General features: G+C 47.2%; 1 protein-coding gene across 9 annotated transcripts in view; it reads left to right on the plus strand.

Annotated features, from left to right (window-relative positions):
* LOC144943983 (disco-interacting protein 2 homolog C-like) overlaps nt 1–21932 on the plus strand; it is a 132559-nt gene that overhangs the window by 98304 nt on the left and 12323 nt on the right. For 5 of the 9 annotated variants that reach the window (XM_078871932.1, XM_078871948.1, XM_078871939.1 and 2 more), the window contains 19 exons: nt 252–366; nt 1297–1436; nt 2530–2666; nt 3778–3858; nt 4807–4934; nt 8147–8261; nt 9113–9314; nt 10028–10137; nt 11191–11271; nt 12358–12481; nt 13246–13367; nt 14143–14251; nt 14665–14774; nt 15361–15491; nt 16839–17007; nt 17978–18148; nt 20138–20167; nt 20733–20794; nt 21752–21809. In XM_078871932.1, coding sequence (XP_078728058.1) covers nt 252–366; nt 1297–1436; nt 2530–2666; nt 3778–3858; nt 4807–4934; nt 8147–8261; nt 9113–9314; nt 10028–10137; nt 11191–11271; nt 12358–12481; nt 13246–13367; nt 14143–14251; nt 14665–14774; nt 15361–15491; nt 16839–17007; nt 17978–18148; nt 20138–20167; nt 20733–20794; nt 21752–21809 — 2195 coding nt within the window. The remainder of the gene's footprint in view (nt 1–251; nt 367–1296; nt 1437–2529; nt 2667–3777; nt 3859–4806; nt 4935–8146; nt 8262–9112; nt 9315–10027; nt 10138–11190; nt 11272–12357; nt 12482–13245; nt 13368–14142; nt 14252–14664; nt 14775–15360; nt 15492–16838; nt 17008–17977; nt 18149–20137; nt 20168–20732; nt 20795–21751; nt 21810–21932) is intronic. The other 4 variants (XM_078871956.1, XM_078871965.1, XM_078871993.1 and 1 more) reach the window with 1 other exon arrangement.

Consider the following 21932-nt stretch of genomic DNA (forward strand, 5'->3'; position numbering starts at 1 on the left):
GGGCTTGCAGCTGTTTGGGGAATCGACATGCACGCTTGCTCCGCTCCTAACTAACCAATGGGGTTGATCCACGGAGGCCGACAAGGGATGGCTCCTCTTAACCCCGGAGAGGATTTGAGTTTTTTACAAACAGAGCGAGCAAGCATCCGTCATGCCCCGCGTGCCCCGTAGCTTAAACCGCTGCAGCGGTTTGTGATGAGAATGTGTTTTCACTTTGGCAACAGCACGCGATCTTCTTTATTGTTTTGCAGGGTCTGTCTCATCCTGCGATGCCTTCTTGAACACCTTCCAAAGCAGAGGACTGAAGCCAGATGCTATCTGTCCCTGTGCCAGCTCTCCAGAGGGCCTCACTGTGGCTATTCGCAGGTAAACACACGCGTTACTGTTTTCTCAAGTTCCACCTGCGCTTTTCACACGAACTAAACTTGCGTATCCGAGCATGAAATAAAATCTTATTTTGGCTTGATTTGAATTTGTTTTGAATATACAGTATTACGTGTGTAAATTATACACACTTTTAGTAAACCGGTCATTGACATCATGTTGACTTGTGATTTAAGAAAGCTAACCATGGAGGTTTTTTGGGTTAGATCACGTAAAGATAAATATGTCGTTAAACATGCCACCACCCGACGGCCAATTAGTAAGGTTTCTCACGTAAACAAAACATGCCAATTAGTTACAAAACATGCCAATGTGTTGTTGTGTTTGCATGACAAACCTTACTAATTGGCTGGGTCTGGCGGTAGTGGGTTTAACAACACATATATATTTACTTAATCTAACCCGATAAACCTCTATAATGGATAATATTGGTCTCGAAAGCCTGCATTGTTCAACTAAGAAAGTTACGTCAGCTTTGGCAGGGCATGTTACTGGAAAGGCTGATGGCCAGTGAATCAGAGTGGCAGCCCAAGAAGCGAACACGCCAAAGACGATGTCAACCGCGGAGATCGAGCGATGAAAATTGCGTTATGCGCGGAAGCTTTTTGTTTTATACCGTCGACTTTGCCACCCACTGGACGATGTTGGTATTCGTCAACATCAGCAACGTTCCGCAGAGCCCATCCAGAAGACCCACCCACTACCCCCCCCCCCCCATCAGACCTCGTTGGATTTTGGTTTTGTAAGACCCTGAAAGGTAGCAACGGCTTTGGGAGGCCGATTCCCGTGATTGGTGTCGGTGGATACATCATAGCTGATAATAATGCTAATAGGTTAAGATCAGCAGGCAGAGTGACCCCCGAGGCTTTGGCGTTGCTCATCGTCGTCATTGTCGTGCGTGTGGTTGTGCAGGCCGGGTGCAGAGGGCAGCCGGCCCACGGGGCGAGGCGTCCTCTCCATGCACGGCCTGAGCTTCGGCGTGATCCGGGCCGACTCGGAGGAGAAGCTCTCCGTGCTCACGGTGCAAGACTCCGGCAACGTCATGCCGGGCGGTGAGTGGATGCCTCCATCTCTGTGTCAGAATCTTTGTTTATACTGGAGGAATCTGATGATCTATGAAGCTCTTATTCGCCAATGTCCCATAGCTGTCATGGAATTGCACTTGCTTGTCCCTTAGATGTGATGATGAAAATAAAAAATATAAAAAATCAAATATCATGGGACCTCCTTTGCAAGTTCCAAAATATAATAATTGTTTTTTCCCCTTTTTTCTGGCAAACAAAACAGGTGTTAAGATGTGTAAATAGCAAACTGAAACCTTTTGCAACGAATCATGTCTGCATTAATCACAATGCTTGTGGTCAGAATGCAAACAAAAAACATACTCTGATCCTGTTGGATTAAGAACCAATTCACTTTGATGAATATAGAGTAAAGTAAAACCTTGGATTGCGAGTAACTTGGTCTGCGAGTGTTTTGCAAGATGAGCAAAAAATGTAAATAAATATGAATTTGATAAACGAGCGAGGTCTTGCAATACGAGTAGTACGTGTATACGCTTTGTCTTCCGAGCGTCACGTGATCACAACTGAAAACGAGTGCTTTGATATACGAGTGCTTTGGATTACAAACACATTTCCGGAACGAATTATGCTCGCAATCCAAGGTTTTACTGTATATTGAATTGTGTTCTGTTAAAAACGTTGCGCTACTTGTGTGACCAAATTGAGTGGTCGTGCAGTGTATCAATTACACGTTAAAGTTAAATGTGTAGTGAATATACAGAATGTAGTGTGTTCCTCACACAGCTATATTTTCATGCTCCCTGAATGCAAGTTAACAATTGAAGGCTGTGTGTCTGTGGTGGTGAGATGTTACCTACCTTATTTGGTATTTAGGAGGTCGTGGGTTCGATCTCGACCATGTTCGCCCTGTGGTCGCGTGGGTCTTTCCCTCCACATTTAGAAACATGCTTTTTGAGTATTTCGCTGCTATAAATGCCAACATAAGCCACTTCTTTGGGCTATCGTTTGTGGCCAGGTCGCTCAGTGGGCCTTACCTAGTAAAATAAAAAAATAGCTCACTTTGAAGGTTCTCCATGCCCAAATGCCAACATGCTGTGGCGTGCTCTCCTGGCGGCGACAGCGTTGATGTGCGTCGTCAAGCCGGATGGGCCTCCCCAGCTTTGCCGGACGGACGAGATCGGAGAGATCTGCGTGAGCTCCCGATCCACAGCCTCCACGTACTACGGCCTGCCCGGCATCACCAAGAGCATCTTTGAGGTCGGTCTGTCCCTGCCGCCCCCCGCTATCCCTGACGCGGCAGTCTCACTCTCCGCGGCTCCCCGGGGACGCGAGAGCGGGGATGGGATGTGGGGGCGAGGTGATGCTACCCGCCTCGTGCCTGCAAAGTCATGTCAGCCATGGAGAGGATGGTGAAGGCTTGTGATTGCACTTGTGTGTTCATCACACGTGTGGTGTCTTCTTTTTGCTGGCAAAACACACGAGTGCTTGACTTGAAGCACTATGCAACATTACAAACAAACAGCTCTTGTAGGTTTGGACCTTTGCAGCATGTCCTGTGAGCTTTCTGTCCTACACGAGTCTGATGCTATGTTGATGAAAAATTCTGCTTGATTGCTATGGTCAAGTGTGTATCATTGTAGCACGCTAATGATGTCACCTGCAGTCACTCACATGCGGTTCAATACAGCAGCACCGCGGTGATGTCAATCAAAAAAAGTGCTTCAACAGCAACAGGTCCCGCGTTTGTTGAAAATATCTAGATATATTATTGTCCGTGGTAGCTCGTTTACCATGTCATGATCAATTATATACGTGCATACATTTTATACTGACATGTTAACTGTTACATTATTTAATCAAATCTTGCACAAAAGATCTCATAATTAACAGGCAAAGATCCCCCCCCCCGTATAGCCCGAATAAATTTTTGGGGCTAGCGAGCACCTATGAAGGCTGATATGGCACACGAGTGGGTGGCTGAGCAGCACCATGCCAGGCCGCCTTTGTTTCCCTCGTGGCGATGTTTACACACGGCACCAGGTACTTACTTAAGGCTAAGTCGACCGAAGGGAAGCCCATGAGCAGTTCAGTTGCTGGTGTTGGCTGTGAGCGGGCATCGAACTCAGGTCACTCGGTTCCTAGCGCACTACCACTCTTATTTATATAAAAATACACACAATCACCTTTATTTGTATACTGTGTTCGAACAATGGAGCCAGTTTCTATTGCCGCCATCACCACTCCCACACGTGTTTTGTACAGAAACGAATTACAGCAGTGATTTGCTTTTCTAGCTTCAATACGAGCTGGTCGGGAAATCTGAGTCCTGCCGTGTGTGTCTGTGTGTTGTGCTGGTCTGTGCGTGCAGGTGTTTCCTATCAGTGCCACGGGGTCTCCCGTCAGCCAGTATCCCTTCATCAGAACTGGACTGCTTGGCTTCCTCGGGCCTGTACGTCTCAATTTGCCAATTGTCTGTAATAATGACGCATATACGGTGTTACAGCAGTGCGCGTGTCAGGCAGTTGCCTTCCGTCAGGGGAGCGGGTGTCGAGTCGGCGTGCTCAATTCAGAGCCATTGTGCCACCTCTGGGTAATTCTTTTGGAGAATTTCCATCGCATTTCCTCGAATGTAAAGTAGGTTTTTAAGTCAACAAATAAAATGTTTTAATTACATGTTGGTATCCTTGTCCCCCTCGTTAAGAGTTTATGAAATAGTTATAAATATGCAACAATTTGGGTTATAGTGTCTAAATTGAACTGCATCCCAAGACGCTAAAGTGTAAACAGATTATTCTTCTTATTCTTGGTTCTTTCAGTAAAGTCACATAGAAGGGAAATAATAAAATAATAAAAATAGAACAATTACATTCTCACGACGTTTCGATTGCAACACAAGCAATCATCATCAGGTGTGAAAACCACAGCAAGATAATTTTTAAAAAGTGGCATTTTTTTTAAACGTTAGCACCGCCACTTTTTTAAAATTTTCTTGCTGTTGTTTTCACATCTGATGATGATTGCTTGTGTTGCAATCGAAACGTCGTGATAATTTTATTGTAAAATTTGTGTTATTTTATTATTTCCCTTCTACGTGACTTTACCGAAAGAATCAAGAATATAATATGAATCCCTGCAGTCACGAAAGCTTTAAATCAAAAGATTATTATTCTGTTTTCCCAGGGTGCCCATTGCACAATATCTAATGTGTCTTTATAAACCTCGTAAAATAACAGACATTTTTTTACTACTTTTACTGTTTTATAAACCTTGACGATTGTTCTAGGATATTGATGCTGCATACTAATGGTAATTCCGATTGCCTTCATTACACATTGGGAGCAATGTTAAAGTTAAACGATGATGACGATGGCGGTGCCACGCCTGCGTGTGCTTCCAGAACGGGCTGATGTTTTCCGTGGGCAAGACGGACGGCCTCATGATGGTCGCAGGCCGGAGGCACAGCGCCGACGACGTCATCGCCACTGCATTGGCTGTGGAGCCCGTCAAGCTGGTGTACCGTGGACGGTGAGCTCACTCGCACGCTCACTCACTCACTTGCTCACTCGCACGCTCACTCGCTCGCTCACTTGCATGCTCGCTCACTCACACGCTCGCTCGCACGCTCACCCGCTCACACGCTCGCTCGCACGCTCACCCGCTCGCTCGCTCATTCACACGCTCACCCGCTCACTCGCACGCTCGCTTACTCATATGCTCACTCGCTCGCTCACTCACACGCTCACCCGCTCACTCGCTTACTCATATGCTCACTCACATGCTTACTTGCTCACTCGCACGCCCGCTCACTCGTACACTCACTCGCACGCTCGCTCACTTGTACACTCACCCGCACGCTCGTTCACTCATTCTCACTCAATTGTTCGCACACTCACACGCTCGCTCACTCGTACACTCACTCGCACGCTCGCTCACTCGTACACTCACCCGCACACTCATTCACTCATTCTCACTCAATTGTTCGCACACTCCCACGCTCGCTCACTCGTACACTCACACGCTTGCTCACTCCTGCTCGCGAACTCGTTCGCTCACTCACATGCTCACTCGCTCACTCACTCCCTCGCTGGCTAACTGCTTGGTTCACTCCCTCGCTGACTCACTCGCATGCTCACACGCTCACTCACTCCCTCACTCTCGCACATTCTCACTCCTATGCTCGCACGCACGCGCTCGCGTACTCGTACACTGAGATGCCAAACAGCAGACCCAGGCTCGACAAATCACACCACACTTGCTAACGCCATCACTGACTGTGTGGCACACAGAATAAAACATTTGCAACCAACATGTATCTTATGTTACCAAATGCATAGTTAAAATAAGTACATAAATACATGAATATGCAATGAAATAAAACCCATTGATAGATGTATTTTTTTTATCAACATATAGTCGAGTGAGGAGGCTGCATTTTATTTGCGAATGCGCTTTGTGTGACGACCACATTGATTTATTTACCTTTTTCTAATTAATTACGCTAAACATTTAGTGAGTCTAATGGTATTGAAAATTAAAACACTGAGTTGTTTAATTGCTTGCTTGTTAAGTGACATAAGTGTAAGTGAATGTATCATTCAGGTTAAAACAAGACCTATAATGGCCCATCAAAGTCAATAGTCCTCTATGCAACCGTTAATCATTGGCGATTGCTGTGGTGTTTAGTCGTTAATAATGGCTTTTAATGGGACGCTGGCCACCATTGGTCTCCTGTTGTCAGGCCAGTTGTTTGTGCCTGACCATCACTCAGCCGGTTTATGGCCAAGCGCTGTGTGACCTGAAATCCAATTCTGTAGAAATGTGTAGAAGCCACTGTTTTACGCAATTGTCTTTCTTTACACGCGTCCAAAAAAAAAACGAGTCTTGTAACTTTGCTCAAACACCAAAGAGTGTCTCCCTTGTCGAACTGGCGTGAGGCCAGTGTTCGTTTCTCTGCATCCATGCATCCTTCCACCAGCCGCCCAGTTCATCTTAACGATTAGAAATTCCCCGTTAAGGTCACCCAACGTGACGGGTACTGCAAGATCTTACCATGTCCGTCCAGTGCTCGCCGAGTTGCATTGGCTTCCGGTTGCCGAACGAATACGTTATAAGGTCGCACTCATTACATGCAACGTGCTTGCCACAAATGAATTACAATACCTTGCTGATCTCGTCAAGGAGCATAAACCATCACGCGAACTCCAGTCATCCTCGCAGTCGCTTTTGGCAAGCCATCGAACAAGATGGTCACTCTTGATTTGAAGCTTTAGTGACTGCAGGAATCCATGCTCTTTGATTTTGTAGGTAAAGTCACGTAGGTAGAAAAATAATATATCACGACGTTTCGATCGCCACACAAGCAATCACACAAGCAATCGTCTGAAGACGATTGCGTGTGTGGCGATCGAAACGTCGTGATCTATTATTTTTCTACCTACGTGACTTTACCGAAAGAACCAAAGAGTAAAGATGGTCACTGCACCGCTTGCTTTCAGATGCACTTCTGCGGCCATCTGGAATGCATGTTGATTCTAAATGTGGAGAGAAAAATGGAAGGACCCAGAGAAAAATCCATACAACCACAGAGAGAACCTGCAAACTCCAAATATACACGGCTCGGGGTCGAGATCGAACCCACGACCTCCTGTATACTAGGCGAGGTAGTTAACATCTCGCCACTGTGGCGCCCCACTAGCACCAGGAGATGCAATATCCAGCAGCTTTTCACGGCCACGTTTTTACAAGCTGGACTGATTGAATGTTGGTAGCGATGCTTCGTGTGCGCTTTAATTATCCACGAATCACTGAATTCGCACTCTCATTGTGTAACGTACATTTACAGCACCAACGCTTAAAGATTTTTTTTTGCATAACCGTTGGGTGCAGGGCTTTCTAACACTTTGCTTTGTGTGAAAATTATTACTGGGGCTAATCCTTTCGTCGGAGCACTGAGGCAGCACGGCTGAGATCCTCCCTTTTAATCTGGGTGGCCATCCATGGGTAAACCAGGTTCACATGTGCAGAAGGTTTGATGATTGGTCTCGGTCCACTCACTCATGACTGCACACAAACTCACGTGCAAGTTGAGCTTCACGCTTTTTTGGCTGTTACAGGGCTCGTGGACACATCGTGAGAATTTTATTGTTTTGTATTTTTATTATTATTTTATTTCCCTTCTACGTGACTTTACCGAAAGAACCAAGAGTATGAATCCCTGCAGTCACGAAAGCTTTAAATCAAAGGTTTGTGTCGTGGGTTTATGACATTACTGGCCAGCCCTTGGTGCCGCTACTACTCGCCGTGTGCTCTTCTCCATCAATGGGTGCGCTGTAGTGATTCGGCACCTTTATGCTGCACAGTATAGTGCAGTGCACTCTGTGACGTGGTAATTTATTTATCGCGTTGTGATGTTTTAGTTTGTTTATCTTCATGCCGTTGTAGAATTGTGTTATTGTGCGCAACTGTTTATTGTATCCGAGTGCATTGTTAAATCCCTGCGCGCTCCATTGTGTGCCGCATTGTTTGCATATCACGTGTTGACTTGACGTTGCTGCGCTGGTGTATATTCCAAACCGTCCGATGAAATGTAAAAAAATATATTGTGTTTTTTTTTGTATCACGTATTTTTACATTGCTGTAGGCTGTGTTTTATAGCCGTGTTGCGTTGTGGTGTGTGGCTGCGTGCTGTGCCACACTGCAACCCGAGTGTCGTTTCGCGTGTGTGTTGGTGCTCCCAGGATCGCCGTGTTTTCGGTGAACGTGCTGAGAGATGACCGCATTGTCGTCGTGGCCGAGCAAAGACCCGAGGCTTCCGAGGACGACTGCTTCCAGTGGATGAGTCGGGTGTTGCAGGTGAACTCTCTCACTGTTACATCACCACCATTGTCCCTCTGAGTATAATCCATGCACCACCCCTTATACCACACCCCACTTGTTGGTGTCTTCCCAGATCTCTAACCTCGATGTTTACCCAAAACCCAATTATCTGATTATGATCCCAGTACTAAAGCAAAGCAAATTTTGAACTCTTATTCCAAATAAAACCTTCACCCAAACTAACCTGAAAGCAAATCAATTATCAAGCAAAACCCTCATGTAAACTCATTTACTTTTATTTGGCAATGGATATTTGTTGTGATGACACATTGCAATAACATAATGTATTAGGAAACTCATTAAATCTTCGTAGAATTACCTATAAGTGTAACTCAAGAATTCTGTTTTGGAGGGATTCAACAGGCAGGTAAAATTATAAAATACACATGCGCAAGCAAATGAGAGGAGGCAGGATAATATGCAGGTCAAAGGTTCGATCCCGACACCTGCTGTGAATTTGGAGATTACATGATCTCTCTCCCCGTGGTCACGTGGATTTTTCTCCGGGTCGACCGGGTTTTTCCTCCACTGGTTCTGTAAATTGCCACACGATAAGCCACTTGGTTGAGCTATCATTTGTGGCCAGGTCGCTTCCGAAAGAAAAAGCTACATAGCTCAGTGGGCCTTTCCTAGCATAGAGCTGAACATAATTTCTCATTTGGCTCTGTGATTAACCATACAGAGAGCCTTTGCTTGTACCCTTTTCACAAATAAACCCCTGTGACAGTCGACACGTTGCTACGCATTCTCCGTGCGCACGCAACCCCCCCCCTCCCCGTCCATTCATCGAGCTCCACGCCTTTACTGTGTGCCGCGCGCTGCTGCAGGCGATAGACAGCATCCACCAGGTGGGCGTGTACTGCCTAGCGCTGGTGCCAGCCAACACCCTGCCCAAGTGTCCGCTGGGAGGGGTCCACATCTCGGAGAGCCGCCAGCGCTTCCTGGAGGGCGCCCTGCACCCCTGCAACATCCTCATGTGTCCCCACACCTGCGTCACCAACCTGCCCAAGCCACGGCAAAAGCAGCCAGGTGTGGACCCGACCCCCTTGTCTTGTACACCACCGCAGCTGAGATTAACACCAGCTGGGTGGCACCTGTAGGGTGCCTGACCATAGTCCAAAGGTTGCGAGTTTAGATTACCTTTTTTAGAGGTCGGTTAAATCCATTTTTCTGTCCTAGGGCCAATAAAATGAGTACCACGTTTGCAAGAAGTTACCAGTAGCTGTTCCGTGAATGGAATGGTGGGATTTCCACCATTGGTTAAGTAACGTGAACATTAATGAGCAGTACTCAGTGTGTAAAAGTGACCTCACCATTTACAAGCTGCGTGAGGACAGATTGCTCGGCTTAATCAATCTTGAGACCATAGCAGAGACAAATATTTTATTTCCCAGCTTTAAAGGCATTCACTTTATTTTGATAAATGATAAATAAATTTAAAAACGGGGAATAAACAATAACGAATAAAAGAATCCCACAAGGCTCTGTCCCTATCATCAAGAGTAACACACAAGAATACAAGATGCCATCGCTTCCCCTGACACCTTGTAGCACGGCTGAGTACCGTCACCTCAAGGAGATCCCCTCCTGCTGCGTGTCACGCCGCTCCCTCGTTGCGTCGCCGCGCCCAATTGCGTTGCCGTTCTCATGTCGTGCCCTCTGCTGCTGCTGCCACTGCTGCCGCTGCTGCCGCTGCTGCCGCTGCTGCCGCTGCCGCTGCCGGCCCCACTCCCGTCACACAGAGGTGGGCCCCGCCTCGATGATGGTGGGCAGCCTGGTGGCCGGCAAGCGCATCGCGCAGGCCTGTGGGAGAGAACTCAACCACTCGGACGAGCATGACCACACCAAGAAGGTGACCCCTACAGCCACCACCCCACCCAGCTCGCCCACCTCGCCCACCTCACCCACCTCACCCACCTCACTCGCTGTGTCACAGCTCGGTTTTGCCACCTGCCTCAGTTTATCCAGGCTCATCCTATTTTGAGGAGGTAGCTTTGCTGAACAACCCACAAAGTCTTCTAGGGACATTAGAAAATCTCCTGTTATTTTGCCGGTTGCGTGATAATACACCTCAAGACAATGCATTCACGTTTAGTTTTCCGTTTTTCTGGTGTTGTGAGATTCTTCTTCTTCCCGTGTTATGAACGTCTCACAGTTGCATCAATCAGCCTGGAAACTAAACAAGGGTGTGACCAAAATAATAATTCAGCCAGACATTTTCCCATAATGCCTGAAGCCAATTGGCCCACTTAATACAGACTATTACACTGTATATACAATACAAAAGCTTGCATACTTTATCAACTGTGCTGATATGACTAGCGGTACGACGCTTGCCATGAACATTCGAAAACACTCTGTGAATACTCAGAGGTGCACATTTTATGAAGTTAAATAAACACAAACAGAAATTGCAAAACATCTATTACATTTTTTGCCCTTCATTCTCTATCTGCACGTCATTGGCAGCATGGCATATTTCGCTACGTTTCTTCATGTATATGTGTCATTGCATTACTGCTGTCACCTAAAGAAATATAATGTATTTTATGCAGTTTCAGTGTTCCATCTAACAAACACATTGCATATTTTGCTGATACTGGTGTTACTGTATTGTGGAGAGCGGTAGTGGAGTGGTTAGCACGCTACGCTACAAACCCAGCACCGCAAGTTCCATTCCTGCTCACAGCCAACACCAGTGACGATTATCTGAACAAGGAAGACAAAGGCGGCCAGGCGTGGTGTTGGCCACCCACCCCCTCGTGTGCCGTGCCGGCCTTCATAGGTGCTCGCTAACAGAACTTGCCCCCACAGTCTGTTAAGGCTTTACGGGGGATATTTGTCTTTACTGTTGAGACAAAACTAATGGAATCTGCTGTCTGTGGCTTGGTCTTTGTTGATACAGTTCAACTTCCTGACAGAGGTTCTGCAGGACAGATCTGTGACGACACCCGACCACAATCTCTTCACGCTGATCAATGCAAAGGTGACACGACCCCTTTGCCTGACCGCCGCGTTGCTGGTGAAAGCATAAACTCACCATTCAGCCCGTTCTGTTCAACCGTGCGAGAACTGGGTGATGAGTCCCATTGTGTCCGTTAGCTAAAAATATACAGGCTGGCCCAATAAGTCAGGGCAAATAGGGGTTGTTATTGTTTTAGAACCACAGGGTCTATGTTATGAAATGTTCAAGCTTCGATTAATATTCATGCACGCATGAATGATTTTTTTACATTAATTTAGGACTTTTTTTTAAGATTACATATTCATCAATTATGTTTTGTTGTCTCAATTCATTCGGGGTTCTTGGTCAAGATTTGTAAACGCCGAATTTGAGGTGACCCCACACGAAGAATAACAAAAAACATTAAAATTAATTAAATAACCCTACCTGATTTTTTTCGGCCTGAGTTCTGGGCCACCATGTACAATGTAATGGCTTTTGGCTAATCATCCCAATGTCTGCAGGCTTTTTCCAAAGAGAGTATTTGTAGCTAGTGTGGTAAATAAATAATACTATTATAAGAAAAAGCTGCTTAACCAATAAAATATTCAGGGCACCAAAAGTTGCACGAAATTTAGTGGAGGAATTGTTTACATTTGACAATGGCACAAATAATTACTGTTTCAAATCTTGTGTAAGAGGTTTTATTGATATCCCCGATGCATGTGCAATTGGTAGACTCACCCCTGCCATAGAAATGTGGAATTTCCACCACTGGCTGAGGGCTGTATAAGAGGAGATGATCACCGTTTCAATGTTCATTTGAGCAGGAAATCACTTTGACTCGAGTGATGAGAAGAGAGATGATCCATTTTGATAATTATCCCCAGGGGCGCTTGTAATTAATGAATACCCGCCTCTCGTTTTGGTTGGCTTGATATCAAACGCACGAATCACTTGGCTATTCGTCTACATTGAGCACCGCTTATTTAGCATTTGCCGCATTCTGCATTCATCGCTCGCCTGCCACGTATTCGTTTCGTAAGTCCCACGTTGCATCGCTCGCTTAAAAACTGCTCGTCGTAACGTGTCGAGCGTGTGCCCCTCCGTGGCTCGGGTGCTTTACAGGGCCTGGTGATGGCGACGGCCACATGCCTGCAACTGCACAGGCGTGCCGAGCGGGTGTCCACGCTGCTCACGGAGAGGGGGCGGCTCAACTCGGGCGACCACGTCGCACTGGTGTACCCCCCAGGTGCTGTGCCAACTCATGCGGTTGAGGGAGTTGTTTGTTTTCCAGCCCATAGGCCGGTGCGATCAACTCCCAAAGGAGGAAGATGAAGATCCACGTTGGCCTTGTAGACCGAAGAGCAGCTGCTGTTAGTGAAACAGCACATGGCAAGGGTGGCATTGAAACTATTTGCTATTAACTAACAATTAAAATGTATTTTTCCAGGGAAGACCCCACTTAGCAATATAGCTATTTTTCAGAAGCGACCTGGCCACAAAGGATAGCTCAAAGAAGTGGCTTATCATGTGGAAATCTATAGCAGCCAAATACTCTGAAAGCATGTTTCTAAATGTGGAGGGGAAAACCAGAGGACCCGGCTAAAAATCCACGCGACCACGGGGAGAGAGAGACATGGAAACTCCAGTTATACAGGCGTCAGTGTCGGGATCTATCCCACGACCTCCTGTATACCAGGCGAGGTAGTTAACATCTCGGCACCGTGGCGCCCGTGTGAGGCGGCGGTTGGTGCGGCACCTCGCACGTGAGACATTGATCGCCCACGTTGACACCCCCCAGAACTTGCGTTTACTATTACACATGCATTTACAAACCATTTAATCCACTCAGTCATTTACATTGACCCTACACTCCTATCCAATTACCTCTCGGCTCATTGTTGTTGGCAGTTCCGCATTGCATCTTTGTACGCAAGAATGTTGTACTGTATTCGGTTTTGTAGTAGTCGTCGCTCTGTCTGATGGGTGCTGCTGTGCGCGGCGGCTGTGCAGGCATCGACTTGATCGCGGCATTCTACGGCTGCCTGTACACGGGCTGCGTCCCGGTCACCGTGCGGCCTCCCCACCCGCAGAACCTGGCCAGCACTCTCCCCACCGTGCGCATGATCGTCGAGGTGCGTCACCCGCTGCGAGCACGGCGACTCGCCCACTCGCATCGCGGTCGAAAAGCAGCCCCATCCTGAATCCCGCAATTTCCGTGCAGTGTGTTTTGTTCTTAAGTAAGTTAAACATTTATTTCTATTTTATCAGGTAAGGCCCACTGAATTATGTAGCTCAACGAAGTGGTTTATCACGTGGAAATGTATAGCAGCCAAAAGAAGAGCACGTTGTTAGTAATCGAAGCCAGGCCCTACTTACTATAAGCCGCAAGTGTTACCACTGCACCACCCTGCTGCCAAATTAGATTAACGGAGCGTCTACTTGCAGCTGCATCTCTAGTCCTGCGTTTAGTTGGGACCCGCCAAATATTTTTTTTCCTATTGACAGTTTATTTTAATATGTTGTAATGCCACCGATATGAAAATGCTAAGATAATAATGATATGAGCAATCGGAAACCTACACTATCACAGGTTTGGTTTGTTCCAAATGACCGGTTCACATGAGATTTTAAGAATCCTTTGACACAGTGATGGTGATGATTCATGACTGTGTTCATGCACATGCGGCCTGATACACAGGATGCAAACTCTCCGCGTGACCCATGTCTAAGATGATAGGGTCAATGTTTGGGTGCAATTACATCCCTCTTGTGAAAGGGCAGTTTGCATTATAAGGGATGTTATTCCTAATTAGTTTTTATTTATTGAGGTTTCACATGAATTTGTATTTCACCGCAACGAATGGCCTTGCCTGTGTGTGTGCATTTGTGTGCGTGTTTGCGGCACAGGTTAGCAAGTCTGTGTGTGTGCTCACGACCCAAGCGGTCACAAAACTGCTCAAGTCAAAGGAGGCAGCTGCTGCAGACATCAAATCCTGGCCTCCAATTCTCGATACCGGTAAGCTCTCTACTGTCTTCTGGTAGGATCTTCGCCGGTGGTTTTATCAGAGCATTTGACAGCAATGGTAATATTTTAGGGAGTGACTGATGACATTTGATTCATTTATTAAAACATGAAATTGCTGTATAATTGATTGCAAGCGCACTTGTCAACAGCCCGCCATCTGCCCGCTGTAAAACGATGATACCTTTACGACACATTATGCAGTCAGAAGGCTCCGTGTTCCTTTGTTGTGAACAAGCAAAACACTTGTAATGAATATGCAGATTACACGAAACAAGTTCCACTTGGGTTTAACCTTTGGCGGCTTGTAAAAAGATGCCACGCTGCCTTGTTTAAAGATTCATGGTAAGCCAACGACCCAAGGCACTTGTGAGGAAACAGAGGAGTTGTTGCCCTTTCATGCACAGACGACCTCCCACGAAAGAGCCCCAAGCAGCTTTACCGAGCCCCCACGCCCGAGATGCTGGCCTACCTGGACTTCAGTGTGTCCACCACGGGGATCCTGGCTGGCGTCAAGGTAGGGCGCTTGGAGGAAACTCTGCTCCTCATCAGGCACCACACACCGTGCACGTCTCTACCCAGTCAACAATCACACGAGCCTGGCGCCACACTGCCCTTGTCTCTGCCTCATCTCCGATTAGCACTGCTCCACACCTTCGATTAGCACGGTTGGCGGTGTACAGTGCGAAAGAAGTTTAACATACATACATTATGACATGACCCAGGTGCCCAGAATTCCTACATGAATGAGCCCCTAAGAGCCAACACATCTTTCGTCTGAATTTTCATTCATGTTTTATCATCGTTATCAATGTTATCAATCGCCACTGTTACATACAGGTCACATAATAATGTTTTCTATTACATACAGGTCACCTAATAATACTGTTAAACGGTATTGTCTTACGAGGTTTCCATCCTTGAAGCACAATGCGTAAGCAGAGCACCTCCCATTAGCACGATTGGCTGCGTGCGGTGCGAAAGAGGTTCAACATACACGCATACAGATTGTGTGCATGGGACAGTGATGGGTGAGGGGGGTGGGGGTCACAGGCGCTGGAGAGTGACGCTGCCGTGCGCCGTGTGCTTGTGTGTCGGAGCAGATGTCGCACGCGGCGGCGAGCGCCCTGTGCCAGGCCATCAAACTGCAGTGCGAGCTGTACCCGTCGCGCCTCGTGGCCCTCTGCCTCGACCCCTACTGCGGCCTGGGCTTCGTCCTGTGGTGCCTCTCGGGGTGAGGACCGGCCCGTGGCAGCGCTCGCACTGCACTGCACCGACGTCGTGGGGGGCGTGGGGGGCTGTCGGCATCGACCGCACGATCTGTCGTAGCGGTGCATGGAATGGACTGAATTACCTTTGACAGAGCGTCAGAGCTGCAGTCTGGGCCTTGTGCCAGGAACCGCCCCATTTAATCTGAGCACAAGATACTTTTTAAGAGTGTTGGCCATACTCATCCTCTGTTCAGTGGTGGCCACAGGCAAAAGCAAACTAAGGACCCGAAATAGCTCAAGGGTCCCCATATTCGTGAACAAAATCAAGTGAACTAATTATCAACTCGAATTAAAATCTTCGTAAACATCGCAATCTGATCTGTATCTCTATTCTATCATATGGATTCCATACTTGTCTTTTGTCTACATCTCTCTCATTTCACTTCAATTCCTTCGCATCTGTATTTCCCTTCTCTCGTCTCACTACATCTCTATCTCTTCTCTATACCTCGTCTGTCATCTCACTCGGACATTATAAACAAAAACAGTGTGTCTACTCATGGCCCCCAAGGGCAAGCGCCACCGCTGTTTTATTGGATTTGCCGCCTGAAAATGTTTAATTTCGTGCATTTTTGTAAGAACTTTTGAAGGTCACTGTGACCAGAAAGTGGTGGCTCAGCAGCAGATGTGCCGGAAGCATGTTTCATTATACAAAGCTGACACAGCAGAGATCCTCAGTTTGAATTGCATCGGAGAGCAGCCGATGGAAATAATTTCTCCAGAGCGGCGCGTTAAGGGTCACCAATCATTGAATATAAAAAAGAGATTTAAATCTGTTGATTGTCGGAGCTTTCAGAGGTAATCTTGTGTATTGATTTCGACGCGTGTCCGGTACCCTTAACGTAGCAGGGTTTTTGGCCTTGCAGGTAAAGTCACAATTAGTAGATGCCGCAAGTAATTGCCCCGGGGGTTCTGTTCAATGGTCTTTTCACCGTGTAACGTGATGCTCCAGTGAATTTGTAGGAAGTTACTAGATTGAGCTTTTGTGCCTTGACTACAATAGCGCAGCTTGGGACGGTGAATCTAAGTTAAGTGAAATTAATGCATGGGATGTGACTGTCTGCTCTACTCACATGCAAGCAGTGCACAATGACCTTTTCAAGCTAATTTAAGCTCTTGGGTTATTAAATTATATTTTTTTGTTTTGTCAAAAAAATGTCCGCTTCATTTACTGACACACCACTGCTTTCCCTAAACCTCTGTGATTACACAGAATCTTGGCATGATATCGTGTAACTGCGACAACACGGCAGCCTCGAGTAAGCTTTCGTGTGCGCTCGCTTTGTGTGCGTGCGTGTGTGTCACTGCAGGGTATATGCAGGCCACCAGTCTTTCCTGATCCCGCCCTTGGAGCTGGAGTCGAACCCGGCTCTGTGGCTGTCGGCCGTGAGCCAGTACCGCGTGCGGGATACCTTTTGCTCGTACTCCGTCATGGACCTGTGCACGCGCGGCCTGGGCACCCAGACGGACACACTCAAGGTCCACCCCCCGCCACCCTACACCTCCCATCACCCCCCCCCCCCAATCCTGCGCTTTGTTGGCCTTAATTAACAAGGGTTTGACACGTCGATGTGCCTCTGCATAGCAGGCATATGGAACTGGAACGGTGCTCTCCGTAATGGGCTCGTCCGTGGGTGAATATTTTCAAATGAGGATTTGTTAACAAAAGGCCAGGCCTATTGTGAACCCAATCAGCATTGGCAAGAGAGATACAAGAGTGGTAAGTGATTGACAGCATACTGCAGGGAAAGTAATTAGTTCCAGAGTTTATCAACATGTAGGTGGGGCATGGAAGAGGAGGATAAAAGCTTTGCTTGGGAGGTCTGTGAGGAGTCCGATTCACATGGCTGGTTGAAGAGAAGAGAGAGGCAGGCATCTCGTGTGATCACTGAAAGCCCCATGGTGGTTTCCTGCTCAAATGAGCATTCGCAGTCCCCGTGGGGTAGTGGTTGCAAATTCCACTCTCCTATTTCTGCGGCCAATTCATATTCATCAACAATGGCGAACGCCCATTGTTGATGGTGGCGAGATGTTAACTATCTCGCCTGTTATACAGGAGGTCGTGGGGTCGGCCGCGACTCTGTCACCTCCGGTTTTTCCCTCCACATTTAGCGACATGCGTTCAGAGTATTTGGCTTGCTGTAAATTTCCATATGGTGATAAGCCACTTCGTTAAGCTATCATTTGTGATAACCAGGTCGCTTCTGAAAAAGAGCTACGTAGCTCAGTGGGCCTTACCTGTGTAGCACTGATTTGATTGGCTGGATAGGCCACGTCAACCCCAAACCAGGAATTGAGTTGCACCCTCTCCCTCTGCGCCACCTTGCGGTTTGTTAAAAAAAAAATTGAAGTTTTGAGTGCAGAGTGGCGTTCCGATAGCGGGGCGGGTGGGCGATCAGGCGGGCGATCGGACGGGCGGTCACATCCTGTCGGCTGTCCTTGCGTGCAGGCGAAGGGTGTGAACCTGTCGTGCGTGCGCACGTGCGTGGTGGTGGCGGAGGAGCGACCGCGGATCGCGCTCACGCAGTCCTTCTCCAAGCTCTTCAAAGATCTGGGGCTGTCGGCGCGCGCCGTCAGCACCACTTTTGGCTGCCGGGTCAACGTGGCCGTTTGCCTGCAGGTGTGTGCGCGCGCGTCACCGATGTGTGTCTGTGTGTGCGCGCCTCGAAGCTGGCGACCCGAGTTCGATTCCCGTTCACGTTCACCAACACCAGTGATGATTATCTGAATCGGTCCTGGGCCCTCCTCTAGATCGATACAGCCTCAAATGAGTACCTGGTGCAGCGTGTAAACATCACCACTAGGTAGACAGGCGGACGGGCGTGGTACTGGCCACCCACCCACCTCCTCATGTACTTTGGCCGGCCTTCATAGGTGCTCACTACCAGCACTTTCCCCAACAGTCTATATGGGAGATCTTTGTCTTTGCCTCCCTTCTTCTACGAGAGTGTGCTGCCGACGGCCTCTGCTCCTGCTGCTCCCCTTGTGTTCTGTTGCACGGACGGCTGCGCACATCAATGTTGTGCGAGTGGCGACTCTTCCATGCTCTCTCTGTCAACATCACGCATTGACGATAAATCCCAACAAGTCTAAAAGCCCCATAGTCTGTCCCGCTGAGCCACAGAGATTCAAAATAAACCATAACAATTGTAAGAGTGCATTAACTTTGCTTGTGAGCCTTGGGTATTAGCACTGAATTCGAAGCATCCTAATGCTCCTTTGTACTGTTGCACTATTTATTCGTGTTTGTACATTTCAAGCAATACAAGTAGCGACTTCACATGCCCTGAGCTACTTCTAATGGACTCGGCGTGTTCTTTGCAGGCTTCAAGGTCGCGTTGCTATGTAACAAAAACAAAAAATGTAACTGGTGTGATCCAAACATTGGAAACTCATTTATTTTTTCTAGATTGAAAACGAATTTCTTTCGGACTGATTTTTGTATTCAGTTTGTTATCCTTCCCCTCGCACCTCCTATTAACACGGTTGGCTACGTGCGGTGCTAAAGAAGTTCAGCATACAACAATACAAACATCCCAATGCTGAAAATGTACCTGCAAATCACTCAAATTTGAATCACACAGCAGCAGCAGCAACATCGCCCCCTCCTGCAAAAACTTGGCAGGACCCTCTTGAAAAATTAGTTGAGACTCAGTGAGGCTTTCCTGAGTAAAGAGAGTGTCAAAATAAAGAAATAACGTGCCTGTGGCTTTGACAAAATCGCTCTCAATGCTACCCAATCTCATCACTTGCTGAAGCTCAGCAGGCTTGGGTCTGCATCGGTGACCACCGGAGCCTCTCGGGTGTTGTTGGCACGGAGCCGCAAGGTAGCCAAAAACTTGCAGTGCCGTGTCACCCCCTCGCGTTGTGTGGGTTTTCTCTGGGTACTCAGAATTCCTGCCACATAAAAGAGCCGTTAAGCTCAGTGGGCCTTACCAGCTGAAATATGGTTCGAGTCTGATTCATGCTTATGGCAATGTCACAATGCAGCACCCGCGATGAGAACGATTTTTTTAAGACTCCTTGAGGCTTTAGTGGGAAGATAATTGCCAAATTGTGTATCGATTAACGTGTTTGTTGCGTGTGGATTTCGAGCTCATCAATGTTTACGACCACATATACTTGAAAAACAATGTATGTGTATTATAAGTTATTGGTATGGACTGGCAGTATGGGTGAATTACCATAACCTTGGGAATTCATTCAAGTCCAGAAGAGACCTTTGCCAAAAAAACAACAGGTCTTTAGTTGTTACTTGTATAGTTTTATACGAGCGGTTGTTCCATCCCCTGTTGTGAATGACACAGAACGATATTAAATAATTGATATGTAGCCGTTATCAATAGTCGGTGATAGTTGTTACCTGGTTCTCATGAGCAAGCCTGTATAATGACTGGTGTGGTTGGAGTGTGTGGGCATGCCTACTCGTTTGGCACAGGACTTTTGGCAGTGTGCTTCCTTTCAACTTTTCCCTGACCTTTCCTGTACATTCTATGCTGTGTACCTCTTCCTGTCCTCTTCTAACAATTTTCAACTCTTTCCCCCCCCCCCCCCCCCTTTGTTTAAATACATTTTATGCGTTCGTCTTTGTCATGAAATCTTTCTTTAGCCGCGGAAAATGGGCAACGTAGCAGAGCAGGTATTTGTCCTGGTCGTAATCCCTTTCATTGCCCCACCTCTAGCCTTCACCCGGCCACCCCCACCACACAGGCCCTGTGCCGTGCTGGCCACGCTCACAGCATGCTGCCATGAAGGGGTGCGGCGATGGCGAGATGTTAGCTACCTCGCCCGGTATACAGGTGGTCAAGGGTTCGATTCCAACCCTGACGACGCCTGTATATCTGGAGTTTGCATGTCTCTCTCTCTCCCCGTGGTGGCGTGGACTTTTCTCCAGGTCCTCCCAATTTTTCCCTCCACATCTAGAATCAACGTGCGTTTAGATTATTTGGCTGCTATACATTGCCACATGATAAACCACTTCTGAAAAAGAGCCATAGAGCTCAGTGGGCCTTACCTGGTAAAACCAAAAAAAATAGTTCATAGTTTAACTGGTGTACGTGTTTTGAGCAACACCTCGGAGAGAGAGAGCGCATTCCAGCATAAATGCTCCATGCTTGCATGCTGCAACATCCCTGTGGTTGCAAAGCCGGTGTGAGTTTACGGTCGCGCAGTGCAACAACGCAAAGGTGTCGTCTGTGTTGTAGGGTACCGCCGGACCTGATCCCACCACCGTCTACGTGGACATGAGGGCTCTGAGACACGACAGGTGACCTTGCAGCTCACAATCCCCTGTGGGAACAAACCTTGCACAACAACGCCCACACTCTGCACTGCTGCGCCCGCAACCATACTGCGATGTGTACTGTGTGTATTATACCATGGTACAGTAGTCCCTCGGTTAACAGTGACATGGGTTCACGATTTTTTGATTAACGTTTCGCCTCCCGTTGGGACCCCATGGTTTCGACTGACGTTCAAATTCTGATTAACGGTAGTGTTTTCATATTCTTGGTTCTTTCGGTAAAGTCACGTAGAAGGGAAATAATAAAATCATAAAAATAAAACCAAAAAATTCTCACGTCGTTTCGATTGCAACACAAGCAATCATCATCAGGTGTGAAAACCACAGCACGCGGGTGCCAATTTCGGCCAATCTGAGCCCTCATTAGTGGGGCTGAGCCATGAACTCAGCCAGTCATCAACGCCCATTTATGAGCATTTAGACCTCGGCTGACTTAGCTTACATTACATCTTCTGCTTTGGCAGTGGAAACAGCTCTCTCTTCAATTAACAGTTATTTCAGCCAAGCGTGTCAGAGGTCCGTCTATTTAGACAACGCAGCACAATAACATTTACTTGGATGCAAAGTAAGTTATCGAACCAACTACGTGTATCATAAAACAGTGTCGAATAACATTATAAATGTATTCTTTGATCATGATATGCGTTTAATGTATGTATTTTGAATCGCACTTTGCTCGTATTAGAATCGCGCTGTACTCATATTAGAATCGCACTGCATCCATATTATAATCGGTATTAAAATCGCACTGTGCTCTTATTAGAATCACATGAAGTGTATAACGCACAGTATGCAGCACAAAGTGTGCAACACACAGTATGTAACAAGACAAAATATAACACAGTTGCACGTTAGCGAGTGGGCGATCGCCACTGCACGATGAAGACGTGAAGCTTTGCTCAACTTTTGTACCATCTCCAGGGTCCGCATGGTGGAGAAGGGCTCTCCCCTGAGCCTGCCCTTAATGGCATCTGGAAAGGTAAAGTTCCACCATGTCAAGGCTCGTACAGGACATTGCATCGTTGACTTTTCATAGATCAAAATTGTCCGTTGTTCTGCATTGCACTTGCATAAACTTGCATACGTGTGCCGCACGCGTCTG

The sequence above is a fragment of the Lampetra fluviatilis genome, chromosome 2 (genome assembly GCF_964198595.1).
Source record: "Lampetra fluviatilis chromosome 2, kcLamFluv1.1, whole genome shotgun sequence".
NCBI lineage: Eukaryota > Metazoa > Chordata > Hyperoartia > Petromyzontiformes > Petromyzontidae > Lampetra > Lampetra fluviatilis.